This window comes from Eumetopias jubatus, unplaced genomic scaffold (assembly GCF_037043125.1).
Source record: "Eumetopias jubatus isolate StellerSeaLion01/CBP00866 unplaced genomic scaffold, mEumJub1_p1.0 scaffold_1, whole genome shotgun sequence".
NCBI lineage: Eukaryota > Metazoa > Chordata > Mammalia > Carnivora > Otariidae > Eumetopias > Eumetopias jubatus.
Genome location: NW_028274807.1, coordinates 206105142 through 206123935, shown reverse-complemented (window position 1 = coordinate 206123935; position 18794 = coordinate 206105142). Strand labels below are relative to the sequence as shown.

The window sequence follows — 18794 nt, the reverse complement described above, 5'->3', positions numbered from 1 at the left end:
GCCAGTGGCGAGGCGCTGGCCGCACTTCCCGTCGGGGAGAGAGTGTAATATGGCGAAGACCTACGATTACCTGTTCAAGCTGCTGCTGATCGGGGACTCGGGGGTGGGGAAGACCTGTGTCCTGTTCCGCTTCTCCGAGGACGCCTTCAACTCAACTTTCATCTCCACCATAGGTAGCGGGGCCGGGGAGCGGCCGGGGACGCCGGAGGCCCGGGCCGGGCGCGCCCCTGAAGGGCTGGGGCTGAGGGAGCGGCTGGGCCGGACGGATCCAGGGATCTGAGAGGGTCGAGGGGACCGGAGGGGAGAAGAGCAGCCGCCTCCACCGCCTTTCGGGAGTTCCCGGGCTTTGGTGGGGAGGGAACCAAGTGCCCATTTTGCAGATAGGGAGACTGAGGCTCCAGCCCTCAGCCTGGTCGTCAGGAAGTACGTGTCTTGGGCTGGGGTCCTGGCGCCGGTCATCTCGTTCTGTCCACACAGCAGCCCTTCGAAGCTGTTCTTTTGGAGTCAGAAGTGAAACAGGCTCGGGGAGTAGGCCATAGGAAGAGGCCTATGACATCTGACCTTATTAAGCATTTACTGTGTGCTAGCCGCTTTATGTGCATTATCACACTCTCCAGTCCTTAGTGTTGGGTGCTCTTATGAGCCCCTCTCACAAACGAGGAATTTGAGGCCCAGGGAGAGACGAGACTCACCCAAGGTCAGAGTCTGCAGGTGGCATAGATGGAATTTGAATCCATGTGGGTCTAACCCCAAAACTCAAGGCTCGACCATCCCAGAGAGATATGAGCACTCGCCCCCAGGGCAACCACAGCTGGTCCATCTGAGGGCCAGAACTCTAAACCAGCTCTCTCCTGCTCTTTTCCTCTGGAATGTTCAGGGGTTAAGCCCCTCTCCCTGACCCTGTTCCCCCACAAGTGAATTTACTGTAGAAGGAATGGTGAGAAGGAGTCTGGAGGCTTTCTCTGCCCAACCTTCCATCACTTGCGGGTGACAGCAATGGCAAGTGACAGCTGCCTGCCCTAGGACCTGTCATCCCCAAGGAGATGCCAGATAAAAACTTTAGTGAGAAACCAAAATCAGCCGCTGCCACAGACAGCCCTGACTTCCCTATCTTGAGGCCCAGGACACCGGTTGTCACTTTGCAGAACAGCCTTTCCCACAGAACCAGCCCACATTGTGGTTGAACAGAATTGGCTTGTTGCTTCTCAGTTCTGATATCCACAAAAGTGGAGCTGACTTCTCCCCATGCCACAAAAACAGCCTTTGCCCATGTGAAAACGTTTGACCTGGAAGTAACACTGATCAAGCGGAGTGGCCTGTGAGCTCTGCAGCCTTACTTCAGAATGGTCACCAAGCCCAGGAGTTGATTCTGAATGGGGAAAACCTAGGGACCAGGTTTTGCTTTACCCGTGTGTAACTTGAACCCAATCACCTATCTCCCTGAACCCCATGATGAGCTGCTCTTTCCAACCTTGCCCTCGTCCTGTAAGGCTGCACTTTACAGTTATGTGCTGGATGCAGAGGAGAAAGAATTGGACTGGAAATGGCCATGCCTGCTTTCCAGCCACTGTTTGCCCTTGAACAAGCACCTAGTCTCTCTGAGCCCTGTTTCTTCAGTTTAGGAGTAACACTGTCTGCCTTGACCAGTGCCCTGGATGGTTGAGCATCAGAAATGTACAGTGAATTAAGGGGTTGTCATCATGGCCAGAGGCTGCCTGGAGGAAGCAGAATGGCTCCTGCAGTGACAGTATCCCATCCTTGGACACAGATGTTTCTGATTCCTCCCCCTCCACAACCCCAGGGTCAAACTTCGGGATAACCCTTGCATCTCTACCAATCAGGAAGTGATGTTAACTCCTGTCAGGCTGTGGATTGCTCTCAACCCAGACCTCAGTTTCCCAGCATCAGAGACTTCCTGTTCGCAAGCACTAGTGAGATCAGTTCAGGAATTGGGCTTTTTGTTTGGTTCCTAATTCTTGACCAGAAAACCCAGTCTAGCACTTGAGGGCTCTGAGGAGACTGGCCTCCACTTCAAGACAAAGACATGACTTGGGCAAGGTCACCTGGGGAGGTACAGGTGGCCCTTGAACCCAGAATCCCTCCCTCCCACCTTGGTATTCCCATTACATTTGTAGTTTTCCTGCAGGCCTCTGTCTCCTAAGAAAATTTAATTCATCTTGACCTTGAAGTAATGGCCTCATAATTCTTAGCCTTGTAAAGTTTACACTTCCTAATTAAATTTGGTTTGTTAGTGAAACCCGGGAAGAGGAGAGGAAAGAGTGTTGCTGTGGGACTTTGCCGATGAAACAGTGCTTTTTGATTTTCTATGTCCCTGTGTGTCTGTGACAGGAGGTGGGGGTGGGTGTTTTAGGAAGGAACAGCCCTGGGCCTCTTAGTCCTAAAATACAACTGAATGCATAAAGGTGATTCTCTGTTGGCACTAAGTGTACCTTTGGATTTTCTTTATAGATCAAGGATTAAGTGGCTCTTTGTTTCCTGCCCGTGTTTCATTTTGCCAAAGCCTATTCTCATAAGCTCCATCCATCATTTGTGGTGTGAACTTGGCCCTGTGGCTCCTGGAATTGGTTCTTTACAGCCTGGCTGGCTCAGCTTCCACTGTCTCCTCAGGGCCCCATTCACCCATTCCTTCCGGGAGGCAGATGGCGTAGCATCAAAGTGCTTCATAAACCACGCAGTGCCACGTAGACCCCGTTGCTCTTCGTTCTGTCGTCCTGCCATCCTTCCCGACACCTGCCGTGTGTCAGCAGGGCTGCCGGGGCTGCGGAGATGACTCGGCTGAATCAGAGGGCAACAGAAATGTAACAAGGCCTGTAGTCAAGGTGTGTGTGCAGGACTGGGCGATCAGTTTCTAGCAAATACGTAGTTGGCCTCTGCCGCGCTGAGTTACTGGAGACACAGCTGTGAGCGAGACGTCTGAGTCCCTGCCCTCCTGGAGCTTATGTTCTAATGGGCAAATTTCACGTGCAGTCTGATATTCCCTGTGGTCCCCTGGACAGTTCCTGAGGTGGACAGGGATGGAATTAGCATCCCCATCATCAGTTCTGAGGGGTCAAGCCAGGCTTCAGCCTCAAGGCTTCATGGGTGGAGATTTGGACTGTTTGCCCTCCATGCAGGGCATTCAGATGGGCAAGTTTTATCCCCAGGTTCATGGAGCAAGTATACACTGTCAGGGAAAGGTGCATGAAGAAGAAAAAGAAGTGGGAGGAGAGAGAGTGAGGATAGTCAGGAAGGCTCCCCGGAGGAGGTGACTTGAACAAGAGACCTGAGTGAAGGGCCGGGGAGAGCCAGGTAGCTGTGGAAGGAAACAACATTGCAAGAACAGGAAGAGTGAGCATGAGAGCCCCAAGGCCAGATCGTGCTAGGGATAGTTAGGAAGCAGTCACGTGAGCCACGGGTGTGGAGAGGGGGCCAGGCTGGGCAGGACCTGGGAGCACACACGCAACTCTTCTCACTTTATTCTGGGGTATTCTGGGGCTGAGGGGGTGGTGGGAAGCCAGTGGAAAGTGTTTGTTTGTTTTTTTTAACAGTTTCATTAGCTACAATTCATGAACCATAGAGGTCATCCGTTTAAAGCATACAAGTTAGCAGCTTTTAGTGTATTCACAGAGTTGTACAACCATCACCGCAGCCAATTCTAACATTTTTGTTATGACAAAAAGAAACCCCAAACCCCTTATCAACCCCCTGAATCTCCCATTCCCCCTGGAACCCCTGGTGACTGCTGATCTCCTGTTTGCCTGGATTTGCCTGTTCTGGAGAATTCATACGAATGGGGTCCTGCGCTCTGTGACCTTTCATGTCTGGCTTCTTTCACTCAGCATGATGTTCTCAAGGTTCATCCATGTTGCAGCGTGTGTCAGGGTTTCATTCCTTTTCATGGCTGGGTGGTAGTATGGATGGACCCCATTTTGTTCATCCATCCATTGGCAGACACACTGGAAAGTTTGGAACAGAGGTTAGCTTTTTGACATGGTTGAATGTGGTTTGGAAAGCCTGGGAAGGGACTGAGGGGGTAGGAGCCTGGAGAACACCTGAAGAGGCTGAGAGGTCACCCTGGTCTTGGGCAAAGGGGACAAGGTCTTGGGCAGGGTGAGGAAAGCTTCTTGGAAGGTGACCTTCCAGCATGTCCTAAAGGAGAAAGTTTGTTGGACTGACAGGTGGGCAGAGTGGGGACTGCCTGCAGAGAAGGAACAGCAGGTGGGGAAGCTGGAGGCCTGGAGGCCGCGGGAGTGACATTGTGGGGTGTCATTGGGCTCCATGCCCTGTGTGCCTGGAGGGCCTGGTGCTGGGTGGCGGGAAGCATGGGGCTCTGGCCTGCAAAGTGTTTTATGGAGGCCCACCCCGAGAGGCAGCCTGGTGGGAGAGGGGACAGAACAAGGCTTTGGCACCTGAAGTACCTGGGTTTGCCCACCAGCTGTGCCGCTTGCGGCTTCACTCTGGGCAGCTGTCTGCCGTCTGAACCTCAGCCCCCCTTCCATGAGAGGAGAAAGCTGTCCAGGTGCCTCCAGATTTGTTGTGATTCCGAGAATCCACGTGCGTGGTGCCAGACAGGTGCTCCATAAGCCGTGGATGCTGTTACCTGCACAGGTCAGCAGTGCCCACCTCAGATGCAGCTTGGGAGATGGGCTGGCTGACAGTGATGTGCCTTTTTGTTTTTCCTTTTCTTTCAGGAATTGACTTTAAAATTAGGACCATAGAGCTTGATGGCAAGAGAATTAAGCTACAGATATGGTAAGAGTCGTTGCCACCATCAGCCCCTTGCCAGTGAGCACTTAGAGCCAGAAGCCCTGTGCCTCTTTCCCCCTCCCTGTGACCATGGCCCCCATCTCTTTGTGCCCAGCCATACACGTCAGGCTTTCTTCAGAAACCTCAGGGACTGTGCTCTGCTGGTTACTGGGACCTGCAGTCTCTGTCAGCACCTTCTGGGGACGTAGCTGCTAGTCCTGGTTAGCTCAGCATTCCGATGCGGGCACAACTGGGTCTGGGCTTCCCTGTGGCCTACTTCCTTTGAACTTGGAGAGCCCTCTGTGCCCAGGCAGTGATGAAGGCTGCGGGGCAGCGAAATTCCCCAGCCCAGCATTTCCTCTTGAGCCTACCAGCTCGCTGAAGGAGGCGAGACATCATTTCCTCTCTTCTGTCGTGGGGAAGCCCAGGCCTTACTTCTCTAACACACAGACCCGAAACCCCAGAACCAAAAATAAACTGAGGCCTGGGCCCAATGGTGAGACCCATTTCTATTCCACTTACCTGCGGCTGATTTCTTGTGATACATCAAATTAGAGACGTTGTGAATCCCTGTCACTGACGCCAACTGTGGTCTGTAGCCCATGGCACCAGGAAGGCTGAGCTCAGATGGTCAGATGGAGGGGAGTCCCTCCCTATAGCCACATCACTGACAGGGAAGTATGTGCCCTGAGCAAAGTTAAAGAGAAGTCCTATTTGAGAGGGTGGTGCAGTCTCCCAGTCCCAGCAAGCACCTGTGGTGAGAGGGGCTGCCGTGAGAGGGGCCACAGAGCCACCCTCCCTGCAGCCTGTCTCCCTCACCCCGGTGTCAGAGCGCGAGCATTGCCCTGCTCGCTGAGTGCATCCTGTCGGCTTCCGTGGCGTTCACCTCTGACTCAGACTTTAGGGTCCAAATCTGGATGAGGCCTAACGCCCTGTCAGTTGGGAATCAGGCAGTTTCTGGCTGCCTCTAGAAGTACCTCTACCTGCCACGTGCGGCTCCCAGGAGCCTTGGTGCCCGAAGTCCAAAGTGACACTGCAGCCACAGACAGAAGTTTCGCTTTCTTCTTCCCCTCTCTTCCTCCTTCTGCTCTTAGCAGTATCCGCGGGGTTAGAGACTTTCATAACACTTTTCTAGACTAGGGTCACGGTTGAGAATAAAATGACTGTTCGTAACCACTAATGTCACCTGCTGTTGGCATCAGAAAGTCAGCAGAGCCCCAAGTGAGGCACTTCTGTTGCGGTCCAGAGAGGCAGCACCCTCGGCAGGGGAGGAAGGGGGTGCAGGGTCATGAAAGGAACCCTGGGTCCAGAGACAAAAGACTTGGGTCTTGCCCTGGCTCTGCCACCAATCAGTGAAGTCCTCTTCATCCCAAACACTGAATACCCTCCGTACCAAGAGCTGGGCTGGGCACGGCATGTCTCACCCCAGTGTCGCCTCTGCACCAGTGAGGAAGGGCTTTCTCCTTGGCCTCCACCAAAACAGCAAGTGCAGAAGTGCTTCCGGGGCCCCGCTGAGGTTGCCCAGCTCAGCCCACCCACCATGGAACCAGCCCTTCCCAGACCCGTGTGGGCCCTGGACTTTCACAGATAGTACCTGACTTGGCTCTTCGGTGACCCAGAGACTCTGGGGAGAACCCCTAGGAAACAAGAGAAGTCATAGGGGAATATGGGACATGACTTAGGCCCAGTGGGGCAGGTCCTTAACACCCGAGTCACCGTTTCCTTCTCTGTAAGAATAGGGAGAATGGGGGTGCTGCCATGGGGCAGGACGGTGAATCAGGAAATGACCCGTGAGAAAGCAGGGTGTCCATCCTGGGTAAATGTCCATTGTTCCCACTGTAATGATTATTCATGTTTGCTGTCATTGGTATCCCTTCTTCTGCTTTAGGGACACAGCTGGTCAGGAACGGTTTCGGACGATCACAACAGCCTACTACAGGGGAGCAATGGTATGGATTGGTTTTTGTTTCTTTTTCTTTTCTTTTTTTTTTAAAGTCAAAATGAACATCACCGTCTGGAACACCAAAGCCTGGATGTTTCTGGGGAGCCCATGCTCGGGGTCTCAGGGGTCCTCAGTCCCAGGTTAATTTCAGGAGAAGACTGTGTGCCCTGCCTCCACACACATCCTCTTCTGCTTTAGAGACAATGCAGGGTTTAAGGAAACCTAATTCTTTGGGAATGAGGGAAGACCCAGGAAGCCGGTTCTTCCAGGTGAGGTCAGTGAAATTGGAGATGGCGTGCCCCAACACTTAGGAGCGTTCACGTGGCCCACGTAGTCTCTATGGAATCTGCTGTTGAAGACTTGAAGAACAATCCAGGAGCTGACTTGTTCTGGGCTGTTGGCCGTTATATTTGTCACCTGGGCCAGAGGTAGGGTGATGTGTTAGGAAGACTCATTCCTCATCCCTCCAGTACTTTTACTGAGCACCTTCTCTAGGCCAGGCCTGAGCTAGGTGTAGAGGATGACCTGGAATGGGGGGAGTTCCTGCCCTCAAGGGCTTCGAGTGGATCGTGCATGTGTGAGGCATGTACAGAGCTGAGTGCTCAGGGGCCAGAGGGAGAGGGAGGCAGACGCCTGCAGCCTGGCTGAGTGCCTTGGGTCGCCCTCTGAACTCCATCTCCTGACTTGGAAAGTGGGACAGAGAACAGAACTGTGTTCCAGGCAGCTGTGAGGATGGATGGCCAGCTCCCCCTTTCCAGCTTCCACTGCACCCCGCCCTTCCCAGTGTACACCCCATCCTATAACTGCATAAATACCTGTTTCCTCCATTAGACCATCAGCTCTGTGAGGGCAGGGCCACATCTTGGTCACTGCCACGTGCCCTGTGCCCGGGACCATGGTGGGTATGTGATGGGTGTTTAGAAAATACTGGCGGACTACAGAAATGAATTAAGGCATTAAGTATTTAGAGTATCCTACACAGCTTCTGAAACATAATAGAAACTCAGTCATGTGGGTTGCAACCTTAGCACTCCTCATTAAAATTTATTTACTCATTTTCCTCTCACCTTGCTGTGCTCTGGTGAGGCAGGGGCCTCGGGGATCTGGGGTCCTGGGGGAGCTTCTACTGTGTGGCCTCAAGTAGGCCCCATCCCTGTCTGACCTGAAAGAGCTCCCCACTGACCCATTCACTGAGCCCCTTCCTGGGCCAGCTACTGGGCCCAGGTCTTGGCCATTAACCCCTGAGCATGGGTGCCATGGTTATCCCCATTTTACAGATGGGGGACCTGGGGCTCAGCATGGTTTTGTGCCCTGCTTAAGTTCACGCAGAGGGTAGATGGCTAGGCCAGTACTGATTGGTTGTCTCCAGTGCCCACATCCTCAACCAGCCCCTGGTGACACTAGGCTGAGCCATTTGTGTGGCCCTCCCCAGCCCCAAGTGTTTGTGGTTTGCAGTCCTAGATCTGTGCTAACCTATTATAGAAGCCAGCAACCACGTGTAGCTCTTTGAGTTTAAATTGATTAAAATAAGAAATCCAGCCCCTTGGTAGCACCAGGTGCATTTTAGCTACCCCAGAGCCATGTGAGGCCAGTGGTAACCTCACGGGACAGCTCAGAGACTATTGCCACCATGGAAGCCATCATCCTCTCCCTGCCATAGTACTAGACTCTTGGGTCCGAAATTTGGGCAACATTTAATGTCTCTTGTCCCATCATGAGCTTACAGCGTGATATGGGGAGCTGTGCCCAGCGAGGGCTGGGAAAATGATCATTTGGAGCTCCAAGGAGAGTTTCCGGGAGGACCTGGAATAGAGTGATCCGTTGTTTTCTAGGGACTTCGCTTTCCTGATAGAGCTCTACCCACTGCCTGCACCCCGTGGTTGGTGATTATCTGGCACCTTGGAATCTTGAGCCTGTGGCATCAACTTGCTGGTGGTGGCCAGAGTCCTGGGCCAGCAGAGGGGCCAGTCCCTGGATAAACAAGTGGGGAGGCCTCGGGACCCTGTGTCATTTCTTGCCCCTGATGGCCAGAGGGCAACTGCGGGGCAGAGGCCTCCACAATGCTTGACTTAACGGAGTCTGCACGCCAGTCTTCTACTCACGCTGGCCTTGGCTGGGGTGTGGTGGAGAGCACAGCCACTAAAAGCTCCGTTGAGTTATCCCTCAAGTGGCCTCTGCTTGGTCTCCCCAAGAGAGCCCTGAGAAAGGGCCCCCAGATGGCATTTTTGAGGGGTCCTGGCCATGGCTGTAGTTGGGGCAGGCTACAAGGCCGCTCAGTGTCCCCTCAGGTTCATGGCCAGGATTCGGGATTGCAGTGGCTGTCTTGCCCCGTCTTTGAGGTTTTGTCACAGAGTCTCCCAATGATCCCCCCAGCACCCACACACAGACCGTGTTCTTACTCTGCAGACTCAGGCAGCCTCAGAGACTTACTAGGTAGCACCAGAGGTCATGGGTGCGGGCTGGCCCCTTGGAGGGGGTAGCCTGAGGGAATTGAGTAAGCCAGGCCGGGGCAGGACAGCTGGGGTCATGGGCCTCAGAGGTGGCCCTCAGCATTGCTTGGTCCTGATGAGGGCCCAGGGAGGTTCCTAACGGGAGATGGTGTGATCAGCTTCTTCAGAGTTAGCCTTGCCTGGGCTTCAGTCTTAAAGGTCACTTCTGTGTACCTCAGTTTCCCTTGTATCAAGCAAGTATATTTGCCCTGCTCAGTGATGGCAAGATCATGGGCCCAGGTGGAGGTGGGTTCACTCTGCAGCTCTTTCGGGACCCCTGGACTGTCTCCTGGGTGCTCATACATTGGTTATGGAACCTCGGGCCTCAGTGCTGCCCAGCCCTGTGCTCCAAGCTGGCCCCCAATTAGGTGGAGTCACTGGAACGCACAGGGGTATCAGGGTTCAGGCCCCAGTTGTGCCCTTTACTCTCTCATGGGATGGGAGATGGGCCTAGCCATCCCCACACCTCAAGGTCCTCGTCTGCAGAGTGGGAACCGTGGCACCCATCTGACCAGGACCTGTGTGGCTTCAGGGAGACCCTGCTGCAGTACCTGGCACATAGTAGATGCCAGATGAGAGGTCATGCTAGAGTGCCCAGAGGAGACTCAGGCAGGGTGGGGTGAGGGAGTGGGCGTGAGAGGGGCCCAGTGGGCACCGGGGCCATGGAGCACAGCCTGCAGGGCAGGGAGCTGTGAGACATGAGGCTGGGAGGTCGGCAGGACCTCGTGGGCTGCCAGGGCGTGGGCCGTACTTACCCTGCTGGCACTGGGGAGCCTGCAAGGCTCGTTTATAAGCATGAGTTTGGTGGGATCTGGTCTGTAGGGTGAAGGGTCACCTTGGTGGCTAGGTAGACAGGACTAGAGCCTGGGAGACCTGGGAGGAGCTGGTGCTGCAGTCTAGCAGAAAGACGGGCTGCAGGGGTGGAGTGGAGGGAGTTCGTGAGAGGGGTGTCCTGTTGGGATCGGTCCCAGCCACCCCACCTTGCTTGGGGCCTCCCTCTTAGCTCTCAGCTTGTGCAGTGCGCGTGTCTGTCTCCCTCCGCGCAGGGCATCATGCTGGTCTATGACATCACCAACGAGAAATCCTTTGACAACATCCGGAACTGGATTCGGAACATTGAGGAGGTAAGGCTTGCAAGCCCTCACATGCACAGGAACTTCATACATGTCCTCTCCTCAGTCCCCACCCCAGAGCTGCCTGGTTCACAGATGAGATCACTGAGGCACAGAGGCCCCTAGAAGTCACTTGCCAAGAGCCCCATAGCTAGGGACATATGCAGAATGGGGACTAGAAGCCAGGCAGCTGACCCTGGAGACCACACGTGGGCCTGGCCTCATTATACGGTGGCCCTGAAAGCCCATTTCCCCAGCGGGGCTGTTGGGTTTGGGCAGTGTCTCAGTCACGAGAGAAGGGATATCCAGGCTCTTGATCACCATGAGCATTTGGTGCTTTGCAGAAAAGGAAGGTTCTAGAATAGGCATGACCTCGTGTCTGGTGGATGTGGTGGGGAGGCATTTCAGACAGTGCTGAGTTTCAGCAGAGCAGGGTGTGAGCTGGTCTGAGCTACCCGTGTTCTGGCCACAGCTCTTGTAGTGCAGCCGGCTGGGAAGGAGGGCCTGCTAGCCCCACCTTCCCAGCCCAGAGTTGGTGTCCTCGCCTTTCGGCTCCCCATAGAGCTTGCTGTCACCCGCAGAGCCTTCTTGGACAATGGCACTTGCGGCTCTTGATGATTCATCAGGTGGGGCTTTGGGTCTGAGGTGTAGCCAGAGGACTTCACCCATCCGTAAAGCCACGGTCAAAGGTCACGTCACTGCTGGCCTCTTTGAGCAGTGGCACCAGGCCACCGTCCTGACAACCCCACATTGGCTGGCTGGTGGCTGGGCCCTGGCTGAGGACGAGGAACTGCTCCTGTCTTTGTGGAAACTTGCTATTTCTGGCCAGTGGGCGAGAGGGGGCCTTGCAGTTAACAGGAAGTTAGGCAGGGAGCAGTGAAGCGTGTCTCACCAAGACCAGATCTGAGCTACACAGAGAAGGACCCATACCCAGGTCCTTTGGGAAGCACAGACTCCTCCACTGGGGCCTGGGAAAAGGTTGGAGGAGGAGCTCTGATCAGGCATTGGGGGGGCAGTTGTGGGAGCCCAGGGCTGGCTGAGGTTGGGGGGGGCCACCGCAAACAGGCGTTGCCCACTTCCAGAGCCCAAACAGGCGTTGCCCACTTCCAGAGCCCAAACAGGCGTTGCCCACTTCCAGAGCCCAAACAGCGAGCTGGAGTGGGGCAGAAGGTCCCAGGACAGCAGCTGGGGCCTCCAACAGAGGAGCCAGAGAGGGAGGGAGGCGAGCAGGGGGAAATAGCCCAGCCTCGCTTGCTTCCCATAGGCCAGACCCTGCCAGGAGCCCAAGGATGGCCTCAGAGCCTGGGTGACACAGCCCATAGAGAAGCTGTCCTCAGCAGCCAGAAGGCACGTGCTTGGTCAGAGTATTAGAACCTGGACTTTGCTCTTATTGGCTGTGTGACGTGAACAGACCACTCAGCCTCTCTGACCTTCAGCTTGTCAACTGTACAAGGGTGTGCTAGCAGTCTTGGCCCACCACGCTGATTTCAGGTGATAGACTGCGTGTTGGCCTGTAGTCCCATCTGACCTCTCACTTCCCCTGTCTGCCCCTCCCCCCAGCATGCTTCTGCAGATGTCGAAAAGATGATACTCGGGAACAAGTGTGATGTGAACGACAAGAGACAAGTTTCCAAGGAACGGGGAGAAAAGGTGGGCATGGCAACCGGCTTGGGCCTGGTTCCTCGTGGCAGAGGGACTTCAGGGTTTTAGGGTTCTCTGCATGGAGGCCTGTTCTGCCGCAGAGGGTCCCCGATTGCTTGCTGATGGAGTGGGCTTTGGGGGAGACTCCTTCACAGTCTTTCTGAGCATACAATGACCCGCCATCCTGGCTTGTACAAGACTGAGGGGACCTGGGACTCGGGACTTTGCCAGGCAAACCAGGACACGTTGGTTGCGCCAGTGTGGTGCTTTCCTTGGGAAGGGAGAGTGGAAAGCTCTCACCCAGCTGGGCTTCCATCTAAAGACTGCAAGCACGAGGGCTTCTGGGGTGTGCTCTGCGTGCTCCCATATGGCATCTGGTGGGAACCTGTTGAGACCACAGGGAGCAGGGGACAGAGCTGTGGTTTGAACCAGGCTCCCTCCATCTTCCTGCCAGGGACATTCACCCATTCACCACCTGCTGTCCACTGGGGGCTTGAGGGAGCAGCCCAGGAGGTCACATCCATGGCCTGAGATCCCCCCCAACTTCCTTGCTCCCCACTTGGTAGTTTGTGGCATTCAGGGGCGCCTGGTGGCTGAGGTGCACCTCAGTGTGTGTCTCCCTTCTTCACAGCTGGCCCTGGACTACGGAATTAAGTTCATGGAGACCAGTGCGAAGGCCAACATCAATGTGGAGAACGTGAGTCCTGGGCCCACGGCACGGACCCCTCCGGGCTGATGGACAGGCTGCACCCTCTGGGGAGGCTCTTCCAGAGGGCCTGACCTCAGGCTCCGGGCTGTCTTATTAGCCAGGTGGCTGGTAGGCAGTTTTGGGGCAGTGCCATGTGCCAGACCCCTTGGGGGAACCGCTGCCATGTTGTGACATCAGCAGGTGCAGGGCCTGGCTGGCCACCTAGGGTATTACCTCAGTGGCTCTTGGGCGGGCCTGGGGAGCAGGCACAGTTTTGCACATGGAGAAACTGAGCCTCGGACAGACCCAGCTGACTGGTGCCCAGGCCTGGCTCCAAGTTTGTGCTCTTAGCCACGCCACCCGCCCAGACAGGCCCCAGTCACAGCCCAGATGGAGTAGGGAGCCCTGGCTGAGCCTCGGACCGGGCCACCCTCTCTTCTCCACGGGGATGCCAGCCTCGCAGCTAACCTGCCGTTCTCCACCCCACCACCCCAGTGATCTTTCTAAAGTGGATCTTCCCTGTCACTCCTGAGCTCCACCCCGTACACCTGGCACAGAAGGCCGTCCCTTACCAGCCCCAGCCGGTGTGCACCGGCCACGCCTTGGGCCTCGCCCACCACTCTCCGTCCTGGGCCACCTGTGCAGCATCCTCCTCGGACCCTCTATTCCCTCAGGGCCCAGTCCAAGTGGGCCCTCCCCAGGGAAGCTTCTTGTCTTCCAGCACCCCAAGTCACTCTCCACAACAGAACTTTGCCTCATGTGGCCCCCAAAAGGGCCAGGTCGAGCCTTCGTCAAGCATGAGGAGACAAACCTTTCACCTGGTACCTGCCCTTCCTGGCCTTCCTGCTGGCAGGGACCCCACATGAGGCTTGTTTGGCTAAGAACGGCTTGTCCTTTCTGCCCTGCACCTACCCATCAGAAGCAGGGACAAAAGTGGACAGAACACACGAGTCGGGGATGGAAAGCTAGGTCCTCCTGGATCCTTCCTTCAGACAAGTCACTGACCCCTTTGAACCTGAGTGTCCTTTCTGTCAGGGGTGTCCCCACGTCCCAGGTCATTGACTCAGGGGAGGTGGTGGTACAGGTTGGCAGGAGTAGCCCATAGTGGCAGGAGATGGGGCTGGACAGGACACCCACACCCAGGGAGCTGCCCTAATGCTGCCCCCCTGCCCCTCCCCCCATCGTCCCACCACATCTAAACGGAGCAGCCCAGAACCGGCAAGCCCCTCTCTGCTCCCTGCTCCAGGGGCATTAATGACACGCTTATTCCACAGGCATTTTTCACTCTCGCCAGAGACATCAAAGCAAAAATGGACAAAAAATTGGTGAGTGTATGTCCTTTTGTGAATCCTTGCACGGCTCCCTGTTGGAGCCAGCTGTGCTTGGCCTCAGTGCTGTGATGCATCTCCGGGCAGATCCTGCTCATTAGGGCCCAGGCAGACCCGGTAGGGCATCTCTGGGAAAGGGGCGAGAGTTAGCAGGCGAGGTTTGGGCCTCCACACCCGGATGCACTGCTCTGCTCCATCCTTCCTCCCTGGCTCAGAGCTGCTCCATGCCAGGTGCTGCCTGCTGAGCACACGGGCTAGCCGGGGACACACGGCCTTTTCCACCCCGCCTGGGAGACGGCATGTTTGAGGAGAGAGAGCCTCCTGCAGAAAAGCCCCAGGCAGGCCCAGAGCCACAGCCCACCCCGTGACGAGGCCACCGGCAGGCCTGTGTCTGACAGCCACCGGCTCTCCGTCTCAATGAGTCCCTCCCCACTTCTGTAGGCCGGGACAGCTTTGTGACCTTCAGTAGGGCCCTGGGGCCTCGGAGGGGTCGTGCCTGGATCCCTCCCCATCCACCCTTTTTGTTTGTTTTCTGGCTTTTTTGTTTCATAGTCCCAGGTACTCAGTATTTCTAGAGCTGCCTTTGGTCGTGTCTGCATACTTGACGATACTCTGGGCGTGTTTAGCACCTAAACCCTGCTGTGAGTCTTGCTCCAGAGCCTCCATCCCAGTGGCCCCTCTTCCCCGGCCCTTTCCCACCCCTCGTTGTCTGATACGAGAGCATAAAGCCATCTGTGTGTCGCTTGAGTTGCATCTGGTCACACAAAAGGGCACGTAGGACACAAAACACCACTCAGGTAGTTCACATCTGATTGAAAACGTGCCTTCGTAATTCTCAGGTGCTGTGAATGGAATCATAAGGGATACGATCAATTTAGTACCAGCCTTTTAGCCGAAACAGGAAGCAATCCACGCACACAAACACACGGACCAGCAACAGCGTGTCGTTTTCCTATCCTTTCTTTCCTCTTCAGCATGACAGCAAAATCAAGATTCTTGATGATCCCTCTGACACTTGCCCCCTGGCAGTTAGGCTAAGCGTTGTGGTGACGTTCTGCTTTCCTCGGCCCGTGGATCACTTCCGTAGAGCATGAACCACTGATGTGCAGCCGTAGCCCTTGCGTTTCCTCTTTTTCTAAACCGAATTTTAAATCACAGATGGTTAAATTCCTACTCATTTCTGAACCGAGTTGCCCCAAATCACAGACGGTGAAATTCCTACAAAACACCTTCGTTTACATTCGGAGTCGCAGCCCCATGCCACTTTTTCTCTGCCTTTTCTTTTTAATTGAAATATAATTGACATGTAACATCGTGCAAGTTTGAGGTGTACGATACATTGCTCTTAATACGTTGATATTCTGAAATAGGATTACTGCAGTAGCGTGAACTAACACCTCCATTACTTCCCATAATTATCATTCCTTCTTTGTGTTGAGAACAATTACGATTGAGTCTCGCTTAGCAACTCTGAAGTTTATAATACGGTGTAATAGCGTCAACACTGTTGACTATAATCACTGCACCGGGCCTTCGCTTTCCAGAGCGTATCTGTCTCCTAGGGGCAAGCTCGTATCTGTCTTAAATCACTGATGTGGTCAGCTCTGCCTGCCCCTGTCTTCTCTCTTGAGAGAGCATCCTAGAAAGCCAGGCTCCGCCAGCGCCCACCCTGCTCCCAGACCTCCGGCGCTTCCCGGCTCTGCTCAGCCCAGCGCTCCTCACTGCACTGAGCGCAAACTCCACACTGCCTAGGCTGCTGCCGCCCTCCCCACCTTCTCCCCGCCGCGTCCCTGTCGTCTGCTCCAGCCACACTGGCCCTTTCCTGTTCCTTGAACCCCCCCCCCCCATGTTCCTTTGGACTTTCCCCTCCACCTGCAGTGCTCCTCTCTTGCATCAGCGTCCTGGGGCTACCGCCAACACATTCCTGTAACAGTCTCAGCAGCTTCCACAACACATGCGTGTAAAAGTTCCGGAGGTCACAAGTGGGAAACAGGTCTCACCAGACTAAGACCCAGGGTGTCGGCAGGGGTGCCCTCATCCCCGGAGGCCCTAGGGGAGAACCCGTTTACTTGCCTTGTCCAGCTCCTGGAGGCCCTTCCTTGCCTTGTGAGCCCTTCCTCCATCTTCCGAGCCAGCCGCTCAGCATCTCTCTGACCCTGCTTCTTTCGTCCCTACTCTCTCGACCACAGCTGGGAAGTTGCTCTGCTTTTAAGGAGTCACAGGGTTCGATGGGGCCCACCTGGATGATCCAGGCCGCTTTCCCCATCTCAGCTCAAACACATCTGCAAAGTCCCTCCGCTGTGTCAGGTTTCCTTCTGCACAGGTTCCAGGGACGAGGGTGTGGACATCTTGGGGGGGCAGTTACTCCGCTGACCACAACCCCTGGACTGTCCCTGGCCTTACTTCACAAGGCCTCTGTTCAGATACCGCTATCAAAACGCTTCTCCACTCTCTGCCTGTTCTCTCTCTCGTTACTCGCTGCTGTGGGAAATCACTGCTTATTTGTTGACCCATGCGATTTGTCTCCCTGTATGGTGTGAACTCCCCAAGGCAGGACCATTTGCCCACCATTGCATGCCCAGTGCCCACACAAGGGCCTCACACAGCATAGGCATTCGATGGTTACTTGAATAAATTTGGGTTTTACTCAAGAGCAAAAAGATGAGAAGGAATTAGTCAAAGAAAAGGGGACTAAACCGTGCAAACAGGGTGGAATGGGAGAAAATAGGATCTGAGTTGCCAGGGTAGGCAGGGGCCAGATGACAGGCAGAGGCTTCACATGAGGTGTGAGGGATTTAGGGCATTCCCCCTGAAAATGGAGCATGGGTGGGTTTCAGTATGGACTGAGTGGACAAGATTAGAGTTTAGGGCCTACAATACCAGCTGTGGGGCAGAAGGCGGACAGGGGGAGAGGTGGTGAGTCAGAGCCTTGGCCCAGGGATGTGGAGACCAGCCAGGTGTGAGTGGCATTGTGACCTTGAACCCAACCCCCCTCTTCCCCCCCTCCAATCCCAGGGGACAGTCTTTCTGCTGCCCCTGGGCTGCCTCACTGCGAGGGACTCAGCACAGTTGGGTAGATGGATGGAGAGAAGGAAGTAGGGAAAGGAGGTTGAGATGGGTGGGGTGAGCAGATGGTGGGAAAGATATTGAAGGGATGAACAGGAGGGGGGAATGGATGGTGGGAAAGGGGGGGTAGGTAGCAGATGTGTGGGTCTGAGAAAAGTGAGGTGGCAGTTGGAAGGGACAGTTGTCTGGTTGGCTGGTTGGAAGGTGACGGAGGTTTGACAGATGGGAGGGGAGAGAGGGGTGGATGGACTGGCAGATGGGTGGTTGGTTGGTCCATTGGTTGATTAAGAGACAGAGCTGATGCTCAGCCATGACCTCAGGAAACTTTTTGCCATTTCAGGAAGGCAATAGTCCCCAAGGGAGCAACCAAGGAGTCAAAATCACACCAGACCAGCAGAAGAGGAGCAGCTTTTTCCGATGTGTTCTTCTGTGAGGAACACTGCCTTACTCTGAGCCTCGCTCAGCTGAGCTGACTGTGCCTGTCCTGAGTGAGTCCCTCACTCAGCCGGGGCCCTCCCCCTCCAACACTCCCTGCCATGCCGCGGCCCCTGGGCCCACGGCCACCAGACACAATTGAGAAATTGTTTATTTTAGTAACTGTCTGATCTTTTTCAACTTTGGAGATGGAATAAGTTAAGAATTTGCTATTTTTCCCTTGATGTCTGCTGAACGGGCCCTCTCGTCGTGTAACCAGAGAGAAAGATGGAGTTGAGGTGTGGCCATCAACATCAGCCAACATGGTGGGCCTCCATCTCCAGGCCTTTAATCCTCATCTCATTGCAATACAAGTAAAGCCCCACCGGAAAGCCCGTTCACATCCCCACCACAGAAGCCAGGCCCCCAGAGGCCAGTGAGGGTTCCGGGAGTTCCAGGCTCCACACCCTGAGCAAGGCGACGCATGCCGGGCCCACGGAGCATCCATCTAGCACATCTGACGCCTACTTTCTCCTCTTCTGTCTGTTTTGGACAAGTGACAAAAAAAAAAACATTCTCCCCCCGCCCCCCCCCCTTCTTAACTGTCAAACCAAACCAAAGGGAAGCACAAATTACGGAAATCCTGAGGAAAGAAGCTTGGGGTGGCCCTTCCTGTTCACAGCCAGGTGCTGGTCTGTAGTCTGGCGGGGCCTGGGGCGTGGTCAGCAGGCCTCTTGGTATTCCCCACCCGAGCGCCGAGGGCCACAGGTGACCCTGAACGCGCAACCACACATGGTCCACCTGTGCTTGGGGCATCTGCCTCGTGGCGCCCCAAGCAGCCCCCCAGCGCCTCTTCCCTCCCGCTGTCTCCAAATTGGACGTACTTTCTAGCTGAGATTTTTATTTTTCCAGATCTGTAGTGTCATGAAGTGATTCTGTCTCTGATTTCCAGCGGCAGACCCAGGTGACTGGGAGCTCGTGCACACCTCTGGCCAGATGGGCCCGAAGCGTGAGGCCTCGCTTGGCGCGGGCTGAGGCCCAAACAACAGACTGACCACGGAGCGGTCTGAGTTGGTTTTTAACTGCCCTCACCCGGTTTTGTTGTGGCAGCTCTACCCTCCCGTAGGGACTGCAACTGGGACCCGGTAACCAGGTCGGAGGGGCGTCAGCCGGGAGCCTTTCCTTCTCTCCCCCCCCCCCCAAGCTGCTGTCAGTCCAAGCCATTGGCATTGTAGTTTTTTCTTTTGTGAATTAAAACCGACATACCAGCAATAGTCTGCTCTCCCCTGAAATCTCTTAACATGCTCTGTTTACATCGATAAATGCACTTAAGGAAAACAAACAAATTAAAGCTCATTTTAAAGTTAA

General features: G+C 55.0%; 1 protein-coding gene across 1 annotated transcript; it reads left to right on the top strand.

Annotated features, from left to right (window-relative positions):
• RAB8A (RAB8A, member RAS oncogene family) lies at nt 1–18794 on the top strand. The gene is made up of 8 exons (XM_028087062.2): nt 1–173; nt 4692–4752; nt 6635–6695; nt 10224–10301; nt 11850–11939; nt 12562–12627; nt 13893–13943; nt 17353–18794. The coding sequence occupies exons 1-8, from the start codon at nt 50–52 to the stop codon at nt 17443–17445; spliced, it is 624 nt and encodes a 207-aa protein (XP_027942863.1). The 5' UTR covers nt 1–49; the 3' UTR covers nt 17446–18794.